The following is a 16072-nucleotide window of genomic DNA, read 5'->3' as shown; positions in this document are numbered from 1 at the left end:
CCAGTCAAAGAAATTCTGCCTCATCAGGCAGCTCCCCACTCAGACAGGGCCCCATCCTAGGCTTGCTGTGGAAGGATACAAAGAAAGGGCATTTTTTAAATCTCAAAAATGATGAATAGAATGTTAAAAAAAAATTGTAAAGGGCACAAGTAAATCAATTTCTCAAAAAAAAAAAAAATAGGATCCCAGTTGAAAATGGGTAAAAGGCATACACACAAAATTTATATGCAAATAGCTTTTTAATAAACATAGAAAACTCTTTAATCTCACTAGCAATCAAACACATCAAAAATAGTACCACATTAAAATCAGGTACCATTTTTGCCCATAAAATTAGCAAAAGAGTTCTCATCTTTAATGGCTATACCAAACACTGATGACTGAGTGGTGGGCCAGGTGAAGTTTATTAGTACAGACCTTTAGAGAAGCAATTTGGCAGCAAGATATCAAACCCTCAAAAAAGCTGGTAGTTTTGGCTAATTCCATGCCTGGGAATCTATTCTAGAGAAATCATGCACAGTTCAGGAGGGAAAAGGTTAAGAAAAAAACATGAAACCTATCTAAATGGTCCATGCTAGGGAAAGGAAATGGTGAAGTATTTTATATTTGCATAATAAATTATTTAGGCATTAAAAATAGTTTTATGAAAAAATAGTTTTATTAAGATTTTGAGATAAATACAGGAAATTCTTATACTGTTAAGTCAAAAAAAAAAAAGGAGCATATAATGATGAGCTCAATTATCAAATGGCTAGGAATAAAAGGGGAAGGAGCCGTATCAAAATGCTAACATGAGTCAACTCTGAGTGATGGGACTGTGGGTGACTACTTTTCTTTCTTCCTGCTCTTTTTGCATTTTCTGTATTTTTCCATTACCAATATATATATTCATGAATATATATACATACGAATTAAGGAAATACACTTGGACTTTTGGGCTGAAAACAAACTTTGTCCAATGACCCTGAATTTATTCATTTTTTTCCAAGTATTCACATCTGCAGAGTCGCCAAATACATTCAAGATTAGAAAAAAGCACCTCAAAGTCAAATGAGGTGAATGCCAAGAGAGGCCAAGGAGAAAAATAACTGGAGATCAATAGGCAAAAGAATGAGAGCAAAAAACAAACACATAAACAAAATGCTCCTGGAACATTTCCAGTCAGGTCCATCTTCTTGGACTCAAACAGGAAAATGGAAGAGTCCAGTGGCCCTCAGGTAACAGGGCAGGTCTGAGATAAGCCTTCTTCACAACGTGCATGGGATTGGCCAGGGAGGCCTTGGGAAGCTCCAGAATTTAGAACCCAGGGACAGCGTGGTATGACCATGTCCTTGGCAAGCCCTGATCGTTCTCCATGCTCTCTGTGCATCTGTAGGGGACCCAGCCACGCTCAGATTTGTAGACAAACTACTAATAAAAACAGGCTTGTGACCACCTTGCAGCTGGATCTCTAGAAATCTAAGTCATCTTGGCCAAAGCCATCTGTCCTGTCCTTGGTGAGGTTTTTAGACCTCATTTCTGTGAAAGAGAGACTTTCAATTACATTCTCAGCTTCTAGGCCAGAGGCCTCACCTACCTCCTGCTCTGGAGTCCTTGGGCCCAAGGGTGCCACTTCTTGCTCAGAAGTGGAGCTTTCTGGATACATGCCTGTGACTTTTCTCTCTGGACTGGGGATTCCCTTGGACTCATCTTCGATGCTCCTCATGTCTCCATTCGAAGGCTTTTCTTCAGAGCCTTTCTGAGAGAGCTGAGAGCAATTTCCCAGAGAAAAGGTGCTGGAGGAGGCAAGGCCTGCTTTCCAGCCTGACCTTTGGCAGGGGGTGTCTCCATCTGGGGTAGGGAGCATTGCTGGCTTCCCCTCTTTGTCTGGGCTGCTGTTTCCAGAAGTTTCACCTTGTTGGCCCTGCACCCAGACAGCTTGTGAGCTACCTTCTTTCTCACCTTGATCTCCTCCCACTGACTCTGGCTTCCTGTCTCCCTCTGTAGTTACAGCACCATCATTCTGTCCCTCTGGACTTTGGTCACCTTCTCCCCAGGCTTCACCTTCCAAACTGCCTTCAGCTCTAGAGCCCTTCTCTGTGTTTTCATCCTTCTCACCAAAGCCCTGCTCCTCCCTGCCCACTCCCTCAAAGACACTGCCTTGCCGGGGTTTTGTTTTCTCTTCTCCATTCTGAGAAACTTCACCCTCCTCTCCCACTTGGGGGTGTCCATCCCTGCCAAGGCTCTGGCTGCTCTCATCCTCACCCCCCTCCTCTGTCCCAGGATCCTGGCCTAACCCCAGCTCCAGGCCTTCATTGTCAATAGTCCCTATCCCTGAGGCGTTCCCCTGGAGAAGCTCCATCTCTCTCTTCTCTGGGACTGTCTCTGCTGCCTCCCCATTAGCACACCCTCCTTTCTTCTTTTGCAGAATGTGCTGCAGGTCAAAGGCCTTTTTGATGGGTGCGCTGGTTACCCCCTTTGTGTCTTTCGGGGATGTAGGGATCACTTTCTTTCTCATGCAGGCCTCACAGGGACAAAACTCCTCCCCCTCAGGCTCCCCAACCAGCCAGGTCCCCAGGGCTCCATGGAGGGTTGGCACATCCTCCACAGGGAAGGACAGGATCCCCTGGCTTCGAGCCTGCTCTGAGAAAGCCGAGAGGTTGCGCAGGTCCCGGAGACGACGCCTGCGCTGCTCTGTCTGCAGGGACATCTCCCACCTGAGGGCTTCCCTCGCTGGCCCTGGCATCCTCCCCGCTGCCCGGCTCTGGATCTTGTGGAGTTCTTTCTCAGTGCTATCCTGGAGCCGCTGGCCCACATCCTGCTGTAACTCTGCCACCATTTGGTCCAGAAGGTCATTGCTCTGCAGGCTCCAGCGGGCTCGGATCTCGGCTGTGGCTCTGGCAAGGTCAGCCATGAAAGCTTTCTCCATCCTCTTTAGCAACTTGGTCACCCAGAGGATGTCAGGATCCAGGGACACTCTGCAGGCTGTAGAAGAGCTCTTCTCCCCAGGCCCCTGCAAGAACTTGGTCTGGGTTTGCTCATGGCTTGTCTCAGTTGTTTGGGGTGGCTTCTCCAAGCCAGGCTCATTGTTGGGGCCACTCTGACTTTCGCTGGCATCTGGATCCCTCCTGCTAGGGCTCCTAGGGGGCTCTGGTGGTTTCTCTCTTGTCCCTGGAGGGCAAAGTGTGGTGGAGGCAGGGTCTCCTCCTGCTTCCTCTTCCTGCACACTCTTATCTTCCTGTGCACCTTCCCCATCGTCAGAGTCAGCCTCTGACAATTCTTGTCCCATGACTCTTCCCTCTTCTGCAGATCCTTGGACACCCTCTCCTGGCAGTTCTGCTATTTCTTTTTCTTCTTCAACTTTCTCTAGTTGTACCTCCTCTTCTTGCATTGCGTTTTCAACTACTTGATCCAGGTTACTGTCCAGCACCTGCTCCCCACTGTTTCTTTCTGCCTTGTCTTTCCTGGTGGCACAAGCCCATTCTTGGGAGTTTGAAGAGGCTGTAGAAACACTGGACTGCTGTTTTTCTGGATCCTCTTGGTTCTTGGAGGTTCTAGAATCAGGCCTCTGGGAGGGGATTTTCAAGGGCAGCTCTATCCTCTCAGGGACCAGGGCGCTGTCCATGGCACAGGGTCCAGTGCCCTCCCCTGAGCCTCCGGAGCCACTGCCAACATCCACACCAGATGAGGATGTTGGTGTGAAGTCCTCAGTCATGACATGGGACCTGAGGCCTGGCAGAGCCTTGCACCAGCCAAGCTCCCAGAGGCCAGAATCCAGCTCACCTTGCCTGCAGCCACACCCTGGCCATAGGGCCTGGAAGGTGCTCAGGAGCTCCTGGTACCGAGGAGACTCTGTGAACCTCACTTTGTCAGTAGGAGACCTAAGGTCTTCATCAAAGAAGTGGAGCCCAGCAAGACAGGTGATAAGGGCCCGGGCAGAGTGGCTAAGCCTCCTGCCCACTGTACTGGACACCTCAGGCAGACTGCTGGGCCGGCCCTGCTTGGAGCCCATCAGCACCTTCATGATCTGTATGGAGGCAGAGACCTTGTGAGGAAGCACACACTGGCCCACACCGCAGTCCACAGCCATTCCTTTGCCTGATCCAGTCTCCCTGGGGACTTCTGAAACTCTGCTACAAGGATGGCCCTCTCCTGACTTGGAATGAGCATCACTAGTCACTGGGAGGGCACCATCTGATTCTGCTTTTTCACTGGTGACCCCTTCATGGGACAGTTGTCTGGCCAGAACTGGCTCCCCTAGACCTTCCTGGGAATGTTTGTCAGCATTGTCCTCCTTGGGGCCTTCTGGATCACCCCCCACCACAACTGTACTCTCATCCACCGTCTCACATTTCATGGGTATGGGCTCCTCCGGGATGTTGCTCAGCCATTCACGGACCACAGCATCTGGTGAGGCTCGGGGTAGGGCACCCAGCATCATTCTGCCATCTTCCTCTTGCTCCTCCAGGCTTTCCCCTCCACCAGCAACCTTCCCCTGTAACATTCTCCCAGACCTGGGACCACAGCTAGAGCTGCCCTTTCTCAAGGCTTTGACTGCTTTCCCCATGGCCCCTGACTGAGACCCCGGGGGCCGTGGGGGCCGTGCATCTAGCTTTTCCTCCTCCAGCTTTCTCCCGTCTGGCTCCCAGTCAGCACCAAGGCTACTGCTGCCTGAAGGGTGTTTCTTGACAAAAGGCCATGTCCTCGGGGGGGTGGGACAGTACCTGCTGCATACCAAGGAGACCTCAGAGGAGGGCCCCTGGCTGCCTGATGGCTGGGAGGTCTGTAGGGTCTGAGTGTTATCACTGGGGGTCTCATGGAACAGGGGTGTGCTGATTGGTGAGCAGCAGCAGTCTCGGTGGGCTCCTGGCATCCCTCCCTCAGGCTCTCCAACTGGTGGAACTAAAGGCCAGGAAGGCTTGGGAAGGTCATTCCCTGCCTTTTTGTCCAGGCCATCAGCTTGGATGCTCAAAGGGTCTGATGTGTTGGAAGGTGAGGGAGCTGGTGACCGTGCCCTGAGCTCAGAGTGACCTTCAGTCTCAGCAGAGGGAGAGTATGGGGGATAGAAATTGGAAGTACAGTCAGAATTGCTCACAGGGGTCATGAGAGCACTGCTAATCCCCTGTACATCCTGGGAATGAAGAGAGGCAGAGGAGGGAGGCCCTGCGTCCCAGGAAGCCTGGTTCCTGGCAGTAGGTGAGCTTCCAGAAAGGTGTGGTGCTGGGTTATCTGGACAGGCCCTGCCTCCACTAGAAGGCCCCGGCACTTGCCTGGGAACAGCTGAGTCAAGCGGACAGTAGATGTCCCTTCGGTTGGGGTGCCGCCTGGGGTGGTCTATCCGGGCCCCTCGGCTGTGGCTGGAAATGCTGGGAGAGGACACAGCCCTGGATCTGCCTTCCTGCTTTCTTCTGCCTGGGACTGAGGCACAGGCAGAAGGCAGAGAACAGCTTTCTGCAGTATCCGCAGAGCCAGATTGATCTGAAACCAGGGGCGATCCCATCCCAGACCTACCCCTAGCCTGGGGGCACCTGGAACCCTGTCTACTTTCCTCTGCCTGTGAGTCCTTGTTCCTCAAAGATGAGGGACTCACTGTGGGAGGACTGGAGCCTTTCCTCTGAGTGGCCTTTGGCCGGGAAGTAGTCATGACACTTGTCTTGCTTAGGCAGCCCTGGTGCTGCTCACCCATTTCACTGGACTCCTCATGAGACCCAGCACTCCCTGAGGACTCACAAGTAACACCTGCCGTGCCTCCACTCTGCTGCTTCAGGCATCTATGGTGCTCTCTGTCCTGCCCTGTTCCCTGTGGACCCGGGTCTTTACTAGTCCTGCACATGCTGCCAGCTTCCCTCCCTGCTTCTGTCTGGGAGGCAGCCCCAGAGGCCGCATGTAGGTCACAGCTGTCCACGCTGCCCTCCAGAGACCTAGAGCAGCAGGAGGAGTTGGGCTCAGAGTCTTTGGGGGGTCTGTCACTGGAGTCAGGGCTGACACTGTCTTTCCTGCTTCGTTTCCTTCCGGTGACTCCTTGGCTCCAGGGCCTCCTGGAATAGGAGTGTTGGGTCAACCTGGATCTCCTCTGAGAGGCCATCCTCTCTTCCTGGGCAGAGTACAGGGGGTTCATCCATATCTCATATCTAGACCCTGGCTTCCACCGGCCTCGGCCAAGGGCTTTCTCACATCCTGCCTCACAGGTCCCTAGTCCTTGTGTTCCAGGTTCCGAGGAGCCCCCAGGGTGACTCTCACACACACAGTGGAGGGGATCCACCTCCCCCAGAACAGGGACCTCTCCATTGGCTGCCGTGAGGACACTGGCCCTGCCCACCCTCCTGGACCACAGAAGTGCATCCTCGCCAAGTAGGTGGAAACGGACTTTCATCTCTACAGACAGGCTGCCATCCTCATTTATGTGGACCTTTTTCTCAACATCATCACTGGCCACCAATGGGCCAAGCTGGGTGGGTGTGTCCTGAGGATATCTTTCAGAAGCAGGGCCCATCTGGGCGTGATGCAGGGACACTGGGGGGTCACTGAGACCAGACCTCTCCGACAGCAAGGAAAACCGCCGTGGCCGACTGCCCGACCTGGACCTTGAGTGGATCACACTCTGCTTGGCTTTTGGCCCCCAGCTTCCTGGCACATAATAAAAATAAGAAAAAAGAGGAAAGACAGTGAGCTACTAGGGGGAGCTTCAGAGTAAGAGAATAAAGGCTGGCCATGAGCCTTTCATCACCTCAACACCCCTACCACCTCCCAAAACACAAAGTAAGGGCAGAAACCACTCTAGAATGAATATCCAGTCTGCAGTTTGTGAACCAGCAAAGCCTAGTGAGATGAAATTGAAGTCTGAATTCAATCTCAACTCTGCCACTTCCTTACTGTGTAGTTTTTGGCAGAGCCTCTTTACTGAGTTGTAAAATAAGAATAACAGGTTTGTTTTGATGATGCAAGGCAGTGCCTATAAAACTTTCTGTAGACGTTCTAGCACAAAGTAGGTTCTTGGTAGATAGCAGAGTTGGTAGGCAGAGCAGCAGTGCCCAGAGCTAATTCCTGGCCCTGCTCATGCCCACCCCCAACACAGAAAGCAAAATCAATAAGCTGCTGCACAAGTGCCTGACTGGAAACTGTAAAATGCTTTTCAATTATTAAGAGTGATTTATCATCCTAACACTCATCAAGCTTTAGGGTTGATCCATGATTTCAAGGAAAGACCTGGACACACAATAGCAAGTCCTGATAGTCAACCCTGCACCCTAGCCTTGAAAAGAGAAAGAAAGAGAAGAAAGAAGGGATACCAAAAAAGAATAAAGCCCTTAGTACTTTCTCATTTCATCTCTTGAACTAATGCATGGCAAAAGGAAAAGACTAGTGGGGGCTGAGGCTACAGCCAGCAAAAGAACAGATCTCCCCACTTGAGTCCATCTGGACGGAAGGTTTTTCCAAGCTTTCCTCTTCCATAAGCACCTAATGAGACTGAGGGCTCCTCCAAAGGGGGGTCTGTGGCTAATAGGTCTTTGTACCTCTAGCACCTGGCATGCAGCGATCACCAAAATCATTATTGTCATTTCTTAACAGATTTTCACAATGGATATTATTTTGTTTATTCACCAAATTTGCCCATTTCTATTCCAATAATGTTGCTGAAATTTCAATCTACAGTTGTTAGTTATACTTTTAAAATAATGTGTTTTTTAAATAACAACCCTTTGACTCTGGAAATAGTAAGCTTTTTGGAGGGATATACAGTTGGATGTATAGATTGATGAATGGATGCATGATTGATGGTTATCATTAGTTTTAGGTCATTTGGCTTCCACTGTTGTCTAAGGAAGTCATGACTCTTGAAAGATGCAAATGCCGCACACCTATGGTCATGCCCACCATGGTCCTTAATAAAGTTTATTTTAGATCCTGGAAACTTAAAGTTCAAGATCTCCTAATTCCTGTTTTCTTAAATACCAGACTCCTTTCTCCATACCCCAGTCAAATGTTCAGCCTGATTAAGGTTGATGATGATAATAAAGAGGAAAAGGCAAGAGTTACCCAAAACAACTAGGATACTCCAAAATTGGGGCCAAAAGGCAGGTTTTTAAAATTATCTGGAAGGGATATCTTCCCAGTCCTACTGAACCACTATCCAGTGAAAAATTGAAGAAACTCCAAAACTAACTCACCAGTTTTATTTCTTGAAGTCTGCCCAGATAAAGTTTCAATCCCATATCTTCTGGAATCTTCCATTGCCAGAGGTTTGAAGGACTCATAACCAGCACATACTAGCACCGAGGGGCTGTGCAGTAGACCGTTCCAAGAGTCCACCTGAAGAAGGAGAGTGTTGAGTTTTAGGAAGCCTAGCTTGCAAAACCCACCTTCTTCCCGAGGAGACATAGGTACTGGAAAAATCCCCTCACACTGGACCTTTCCTGAGGTTTGCACATCTCACCCCAGAATTCTGATTCAAGGAAAGGATCCTATCCACTTGCCATAATACCTCCATAACTAGCTAGGGCCTGAGGTCCTACCACTATGACCTTCCTTTCTACCTACACCCTCTCCCTCCACCTCGAATGAGGCCTGTGGTTTAGGGAGTATTCTGGATGTCTCAGGTGGGAAACACTTCAAGAAATCTTTGGCCCACTTCCCTGCTTGCACTTGCACCCTACAGAATACGTATTTTTTTAAAGCAACCAGAAGGTCCTACATCTTCCCTATGGAGATCTGATTTACTATCTCACTCTTTTCCCACACAGAGTTCTCTCCTGGGTCCTATCTGTGCTTTCCAATATAATCTTGAACCCTTCAACCCTTCTGGAGTGGAAAAGGGCAAGGCTGTTCTCTCTACAGGTAGTCATTCTCTTCCAGGCTTCTCCATTGGTTTTCTAGGCTCCTGCCCAGAGGCTTGTGTCATCCTTTCCCACCCACCCCAGGACATCCTGGGCTGGGTACCTATCAGGCAATATTGCATTCCAGGAAACAGGACCCTGCTTTTAGAAAAATCTCACGTGGGCCTGAGGCCCCTGCGTATGTGAGATGTTGCACTATTTATGACATTATATTGTAAGTAGCAGTGTTGGGGTATTTAGTTTCATCTTCAAAGGGCTTTATATGTTCTTTTTTATTTTCTCAAATTAGAAGGGTATGTTCATTAACAAGGAAATGGAAAAAAAAAGACCTTTTGCATCCTGTCTCCACAAATGACATTAAATTAGCTGTACATCAGATCTTTCAACCTAGTTAATTAGAAGTTTGTTTCAAACTACTGGGTACATTTCTTGGTTGATTTGGAGCTCTAGTCAATCACAAAAATACAAACATGACCCAAGTCTATCAATTTATAGATGTAGTCATGTTTCTAGGAAATCAGACTTTTCTAAGGGGAAAAAAATAATTGAGTCCTAAATGATGCTCCCATTCTGGAAAGAGGTTGAGGTTTAGGATCCACACACACAAAAGGAGAGTTATTGAGAGTGTTAATCCAGTTGAGGACCTGAAAACTGAGTTATGACCCAAGCCTGCGCTGGGGAGATACAACATCCTTTTGTTAACAGAAACTCTAATAGTTCTGCAGTAATTCTATATGAAATTACACTAATATTTTTTTCTCCAACTAACTTATGTTTGTACCTCTCCCTCTCACCCTTCCCTCTAAACTGTAGCTAATTGAAAGCAGGGACCTAGACTTATTTCTCTGTGTACTCTGCATGTAGCACATGATAGTACATAGCAATGTGCCATAATTTGAAAGTTTTCTTACATGATGACTCTTAAATCATCAATGCTGACTGTATCATCTGCCAGCCATGCAACCATGAGCAAACTACTTAGCCTCTGTGCCCCAGTTTTCTTACCCATGCAAATAAAAGAATGACATTAACCTCCTCATGAGTTTGTGCAGATGTCATGTCCTAAATTAGTCAATATCTATTTTACTCTTTCTGCTGTAATTTCCAGTACTGCAGAGCATATAAAGCTCCCTAGACTCCTTTGCAGCTATAATTCTAACCACGAAATAGTTTCCAACGATTAGATGCACTTGTACAAGGTATGGAAAATGACAATGAAGCAGAGGCCATCTTTTTTTTTATTTTGATTGTTGTCACAAGAAAAAAAAAGTCAAAGGTACAAAGGAGCATGTGCAGCTGAGATGGCAAAAGTCACACTCATTGTTCCAGTACCAGTCACCAGCTTTCTGGATACCAATAGACAGTAGTGGCATATCACCTGCCTGATTCTGGACCACAGCAGTGGTGAGCTGATACTGAACTCAATTATTCTGGTGACAGCCCCCCAAAAACCCACTTGCTTGATTGTGTGAGAGGTATCTACCCAGATAGGTCAATGATGTTCTCGGAACTAGTTCCAGAAATCAAATGTATGCTCCTGCAGCTTCCCAATCTTTAAACACAAAACTCTCTGTGTATAATTTTTTCGTGCTTACGATACCTACAGAGGATTTTGTTTCCTGTACTGAATCATAGCTGATTAAAAGTGCAGTATCAGAGATTGTTACATGCAATAGACACTCAAGAATGGGAATCTAGGATTAGTTATCTGATTATCTGACCTGATTGGGTTTAAAGGCAGTGATAATCTGGTTACAATGGGACACTGGTGGCCTATGGCACAAAGTGGTAAAACAGATTCTTGAATGATCACCTCTGATAGTAGAATGTAGTGCTTACTGAGAGCAGGATTTTGACTATCCCTGGCTGCCTTGATAATGAGGGCTGAAAGGATTATACAGTAGGCTGACTTCTCTGACTTAAAGAGAATGGCAAGCTTAAGGTCTAAGCTCTCAGTTCTGGGATGGCCAGAGGACCTGGGTGCTTCTACTACTACTGTAAAAGAATCTTTTCCTCTTGTAGTCAAACATCAGATGCAGAAACTGATTCTGCTAGTTGTTGAAATACAAATGAAATGGTTATTGTATGATCCATCAAGCCACAAAGCAGGTATGTCAAAGCAGCACTCCATCATCAGGTGGTGGTGACATGTACTATATCAGGCTCCAGATGTTTGCACTGAAGGCATATGTAAATTGCATGAACCACACTCTCAGTTCACGTGCTTCTGTTGCATTGCCATCTCTCCTCCCCACACACCTACAACTTCCTGGGGAAGTTCCCTATGACCAGTTAACTGAAGATGAAAATATTTGATTCTGGCTTTCAGATGGTTTCACAGGGTATGCTGACACAAGTCAAAAATTGACCACTGCAGCATGACAGACCCACTTAGGGGGGCATTAAGGGCAGTGGTGAAGGAAAGTACAAGGAACAATATTGTTGATTGGCTACTTTTCATGGAAGGAGCAAAGGAAGGAGGTTCTATGGCAATTTATGGGCAGTGATTATCAGTTCAATATGAGAATCAGGGACTTGGAAGGAGTAGGACTGGAGGCTTAGTGACAAGGAACTCTGGAGAGGAATCTGCGCCCAGAGAGTGAGAACATTTGTGTCCCATTGTATGCTCACCAGAAGGTTATAATCATGTGGACAAATGACCTGTACAATGGATGTTAGTCATTATCTTCCTCCAACCACCCCAAGTTGTGCTCAATTGGCTCAAACAAAGTGGCAAAGTAAACATGAACTAGAAACATAAACTACCTTATTCATGTGGATCTGACTGCCAACTCTGCTGAGGCTCCAATCTGCCAAGAACAGAGATCCATGCTAAACTTATGCCAAAATACTTGCAATTTGCAACATACCTTGAGGTATTCAGCCAGCCATCTCTTGTGAAGATAATAACATTGAACCCACCCCCCCCCATGATGGAAATGTGTACTCATTGGAAAAGACACTGATTTTGCTTATATATTTTCTTCCTTCCCAGCATCCTTCTAGTATCACCATCCTTGGACTTACTAAATACCTTACTCATCATTGCAATAATCCATGAAGATTAGTTCTATCCAAAGAACTGATTTTATAGCAAAAGAAGTGAGCCAATGCACTAACACACATTTAATTCACTGTGTAGACATATATACCATTGCCCCAAAGTAGCTATAACTTATAGAACAGTGGATCATTCTACGGGAGGCTCAGTTTGAGCACCAGCTGAAAGGTATCACTTTACGATGTTGAAGCATTGTCTTGCAGGATGTTATACGTGCTCTTGACTGGCAACCAATATACAGTATAGTGCTGTTTCTCCATAGGCAACAGTGCCTGGAAATTAAAGATGGGAATGAGAGCAGTTCCTCTCACTGTTACACCTATGACCTAACTGAAAACATTTTGTTTCCCATTCCAACAACTTCAGGCTCTGCTAGTTTGGAAGTCTCTGAATCTAAGGGGAAATGTTCCAACCAGGAGACACAACAGTGGGTCAGTGAAGTTGAAAGTTGAGACAGTGCAGTTGAAAGTTTAAAGGATCCCTTACCTGGCCATATGGTGATTCTTGCAACAATGAACCACAAGGCAACAAGGGGGTTTCTGTGTTGAATGGGATGATTGATTCTGATTATCAAGGGGAAATAGGGCTGCTGTAATGCAATAGGATTGGGGAAAAGTCATCTATTGCTCAGGGAATCCCTTGGGTGCTTTCTGTAGCTGTCATATTCAGTGGTAAAAGTTAACCCAGCAGTTCATGAAGAACCTCCAAGGGCTCAGAGTCCACAGGAAAGATACAGCACATGCTAGCAAATAGTAAATGCACCGTAATTTATATTGTAGAAATGGTTCAGTCACTCTACCACATCCATAACCACATTAAGCTGAGGTGCTGGCAGAGGTCAGAGGGAACACACAAAATGGACAGTAGAAGGAAACCTAATACCATCAATGGCCTTGCAGTAGATAACCTGGTTTTCTTCACAGCTTTGGTAGGTGTGAAACAATTTTCTATGTTTTGCCTTTGCCTCCATCTGGCACTTTATACAAGGTATTTTGGTGGTTGTGGACTTGATAGCTAAATCTTAACACAGAGGCTACAAGGTGGGCTTGTGCCCAGAGGATGGATGGTACAGTTCTAATGTGACCCTGATGTGACTCGGAGTTGGGGAGGAAGTGCATATGTTCCGACTGTAGGAAAGACAGCTACATTCTTAGGTGAGAACCTGCTGCTGTAGATGCTGCTTATAAATTTAAGTAGTGGCAGAGTAGTATATACAGGTGTTAAATAGTGATAGGAGTGGATTATGGGGAGACTGTGGATTAGATCAATCCACCTCCTTCCCCCATCACGCCCACCTACAGTGCACTTTATGTTCTGCAGAATCTGGAAAGGCAAAAATTACATTCACTAGCCTTCTTTAAAGTTAGGACTGTATGAAGATTGGGTTCTCCATCAGTTAGATGTACTTGATCAAGTCTGGGAAAGCAAGTGAGACAGACACTATCTCTTCTTGATTCTTGTTGTTGTTGTTGCAAAGCAAATGTGTGGGTACCAGACAGCTACAGTAGCCCAGACAGCAGTGTCTGGACTCGGCACCCCAGTTTTCCTGCATGTCAAGAATGTCAACATGCAGCTGTGGCAGTTTCCTGATCCCAGCTTTACAAACTTGGATGCCACTGCAGAGAAGTACTCTTCAATTCAATAATCACGGTAGCTTCAATCAGGGTAGTAGCTTCCTGCAGACCAGCTCAGAGCTCATGCCTCCAATTGTTTAAAGATTTAGAAATCCCCTGATGCCCTGGATTAGATTGCTTTCTGCTAAAGGTACTTTGAGTAGTTTTCATGTTCTGCACTGAATTCTCACCAAAATAGGTGGGATTGGATAACAGAAGGAGTGGATGAGGAAATAATAAAAATGTGCAAGGCCTGGTGTCTGGCACTTACTAAGTGCTCACTAAATGGTAGCCAGAATATAAATAATAATTGCTTGTTTGACTGCATGTCTCTATTCACCTTTAATTAATAGCAGGGCAATCTGTGCTTCATTTTAAGGGATAACTTCCCCATTCCATCAAAGTATTTCGATCTGAGGGCCAAAGAACTTTTTAGAGGAAATATCACACCCAGACAGCCTACCTTTTCTCCACTGGTCGTATACACCTGTTTCACAGGAAAGTGCAGAAGATCTGAGGCTTTGCTGAGAAAGGCCGTCAGGTTCCTTGTATTTCTGTGACTGAGAACCACTGTCTTCTGGAACCTAGGGTCCCCATTCTTAATCAGCATTATCCTTCTTGGGGCCTTAGGACCCTTGCAGGAAGAGGATGTTCCTGGCGCCTCACCCCGGCTTTCAAATTCCCTTGACTGCTGAGCAGATGAGGTTCCCCCTTGTGGCCAGCCTGGTCCACTGGGTGTTTTGGGGGGCTTCTTATCAGAGCAGAGGTAGCAGCCACCATCTTCCAGCTGTTCCAGGGCACTGAGGCCATGCAGGCCCCGGGGCGTAGTGACAGAGCGCACCCCAAAGGAGAGAGGCATGCGCTGAGAGAGCTCATCCATCAGGGCACCGAAGCTCTTGAAAGCACGCTGGTCAACAGCCAAGCGAACCCCAGCAAACCGGGGATCCCCTCTCTTGAGGAAGGTTATCTTCTTGGCTGGTGTGATCTGGGTGACAGAGGGAGTCCGGGCCACAGAAGGCAGTAGGCACTCCCGGTGGCTCGGGGCCTGGGCATCTCTCAGGGTGCTGTTCATGGTGTGGAGGTCGAGGCAGCTGAAAGGGATCAGAGGAAGAGGAGAGTCAGAGAGCAACCTGCAAGAGTTTGCATTTCTCGCTCCTTTGTTAGAGAGGCGCCTCCTGGCCATCCCAAATTTGTTCCACTCGGCTACATAGAAGCTGGTTAACCCATTTTGACAGGAATAGAAGGAAGGCCAAAGGTTTGGCACCAGACAGATACGAATTCAAATCCCAACTCCCCACTTAATATCCAGGAGGTTAATGACATAATCTTCATCTTGGTGGATCTCACCTCTAAGATGCAGCCATGTTCACTCTGCATAGTGACTATAATGATTAACTGAGTTTACATATACAGAACACCTGGCATAGAGTAAGCATCAATAAATTCTTCTTCCTTTCCTTCCTCTTGCTGTTTCTCTTACCCTCTTCTACCACCTTGAACTCCTTTAATACTTTAGAGCTTGTCTCCTAAAGAGGTGGGTAAATAAAGAGAAGACCATATAACACAGGCATAAGAACATGGGACGGGCATTCAGGAGACTTGGGTACCTTGCCTGCTCTCTCAGTGCAAGGTTTTGTGTGTAACCCTGGAGGGATTCACAGCAATCTGGATTCACATCTTCTAGGTACCAGGTGAGCAGAATCCCTTGGTCACAAACCACTCGGAGATGGGAGGGTAGACGAGGAGACTTGTAGCCCAAAGAGGATGCCACCATGTCTTTTCTTTATTATATGGTAATGTTTGCATTAATGTAAAAAGAATGTCCCCCTCCTTGCATCCCTCCAAAGTCTTTGGAAGATGTGTAATAAACCCTATGGGAGAATACCCCAGCCCACTTCTATCGATGTGGAAGATTGGTGGCTTAGCTTAGCTTTGATAGGATCAAGCCCATTTGTCAAACTGTTCATTTCTATTCCCACCTCAGGGGAACCCCCATTGTCTTGCCCGGGACCCTTGGAAAAGCCTCCCACAGGTTCTTCCTGTCCAGATCACCCTGCTCTGTTCTGTGCACCTGCCAGTCAAGTTGTCCTAAAACCTAGTTTTTACCTAGACATTTCCTATGCTCCAAATCCTTCAATTGATTCCCCAGTGTCTGAAGAAGAAGCTTGGGCCATTTACCCCCACAATTAAAGGGCTTCTCAGGCTTGCTTCTGGCTGCCCCTTGAGCCTCAGCTCCTGTTTCTTTCCTGCAGAAATTCTCTACTCCCATCAGGCTGCCTGGCTCAGAGGCTCTCCCTGCATGGCAGCCCCTATCCTTCTGCACCCTGCCTTGGCTTACCTCCTTTGTGGAGCCTGTACCAGATCCCTAGTCCGGGGCAACCTCCGTTTTCAGTATAGCTCCCCCCGATATTTCCAATATTCTGGGCCTGTATCCCTTCTGGCCAAGTACCCCAAGCCTGGGAGGCAAATCTGTACTGCCCAGGGCTCCAAGCCCCATGCTTGACACAGATCAGGGGCCCAGGAAATACATACCAATTAATAACACCCATATTTCACAGAACTCATAACAACACTCAATCCTGTCA

The 16072-nt window shown here is 47.2% G+C and overlaps 1 protein-coding gene across 1 annotated transcript; it reads right to left on the bottom strand.

Moving 5' to 3' along the window:
* Positions 1–1450: 1450 nt before the first annotated feature.
* Positions 1451–14644, bottom strand: RP1L1 (RP1 like 1). Its single transcript, XM_049630071.1, has 4 exons — positions 13951–14644; positions 8148–8289; positions 5524–6606; positions 1451–5397 (listed from the first exon to the last, which is right to left on the bottom strand). The coding sequence occupies exons 1-4, from the start codon at positions 14557–14559 to the stop codon at positions 1451–1453; spliced, it is 5781 nt and encodes a 1926-aa protein (XP_049486028.1). The 5' UTR covers positions 14560–14644.
* Between the last annotated feature and the right edge of the window lie 1428 nt (positions 14645–16072).

The sequence above is a fragment of the Panthera uncia genome, chromosome B1 (genome assembly GCF_023721935.1).
Source record: "Panthera uncia isolate 11264 chromosome B1, Puncia_PCG_1.0, whole genome shotgun sequence".
In the NCBI taxonomy this organism is placed as follows: domain Eukaryota; kingdom Metazoa; phylum Chordata; class Mammalia; order Carnivora; family Felidae; genus Panthera; species Panthera uncia.
This window is presented reverse-complemented; position numbering and strand designations above follow the sequence as displayed.

Coding starts and splice junctions, on each gene's coding strand:
- RP1L1 (XM_049630071.1), bottom strand. CDS start 14,559: ATGAACAGCACCCTGAGAGATGCCCAGGCCCCGAGCCACCGGGAGTGC. Junction 6,607..8,147: donor GACTTCAAGAAATAAAACTG/GTGAGTTAGTTT, acceptor ATTATGTGCCAG/GAAGCTGGGGGCCAAAAGCC. Junction 5,398..5,523: donor GGACTCACAGGCAGAGGAAA/GTAGACAGGGTT, acceptor CCTGTGCCTCAG/TCCCAGGCAGAAGAAAGCAG.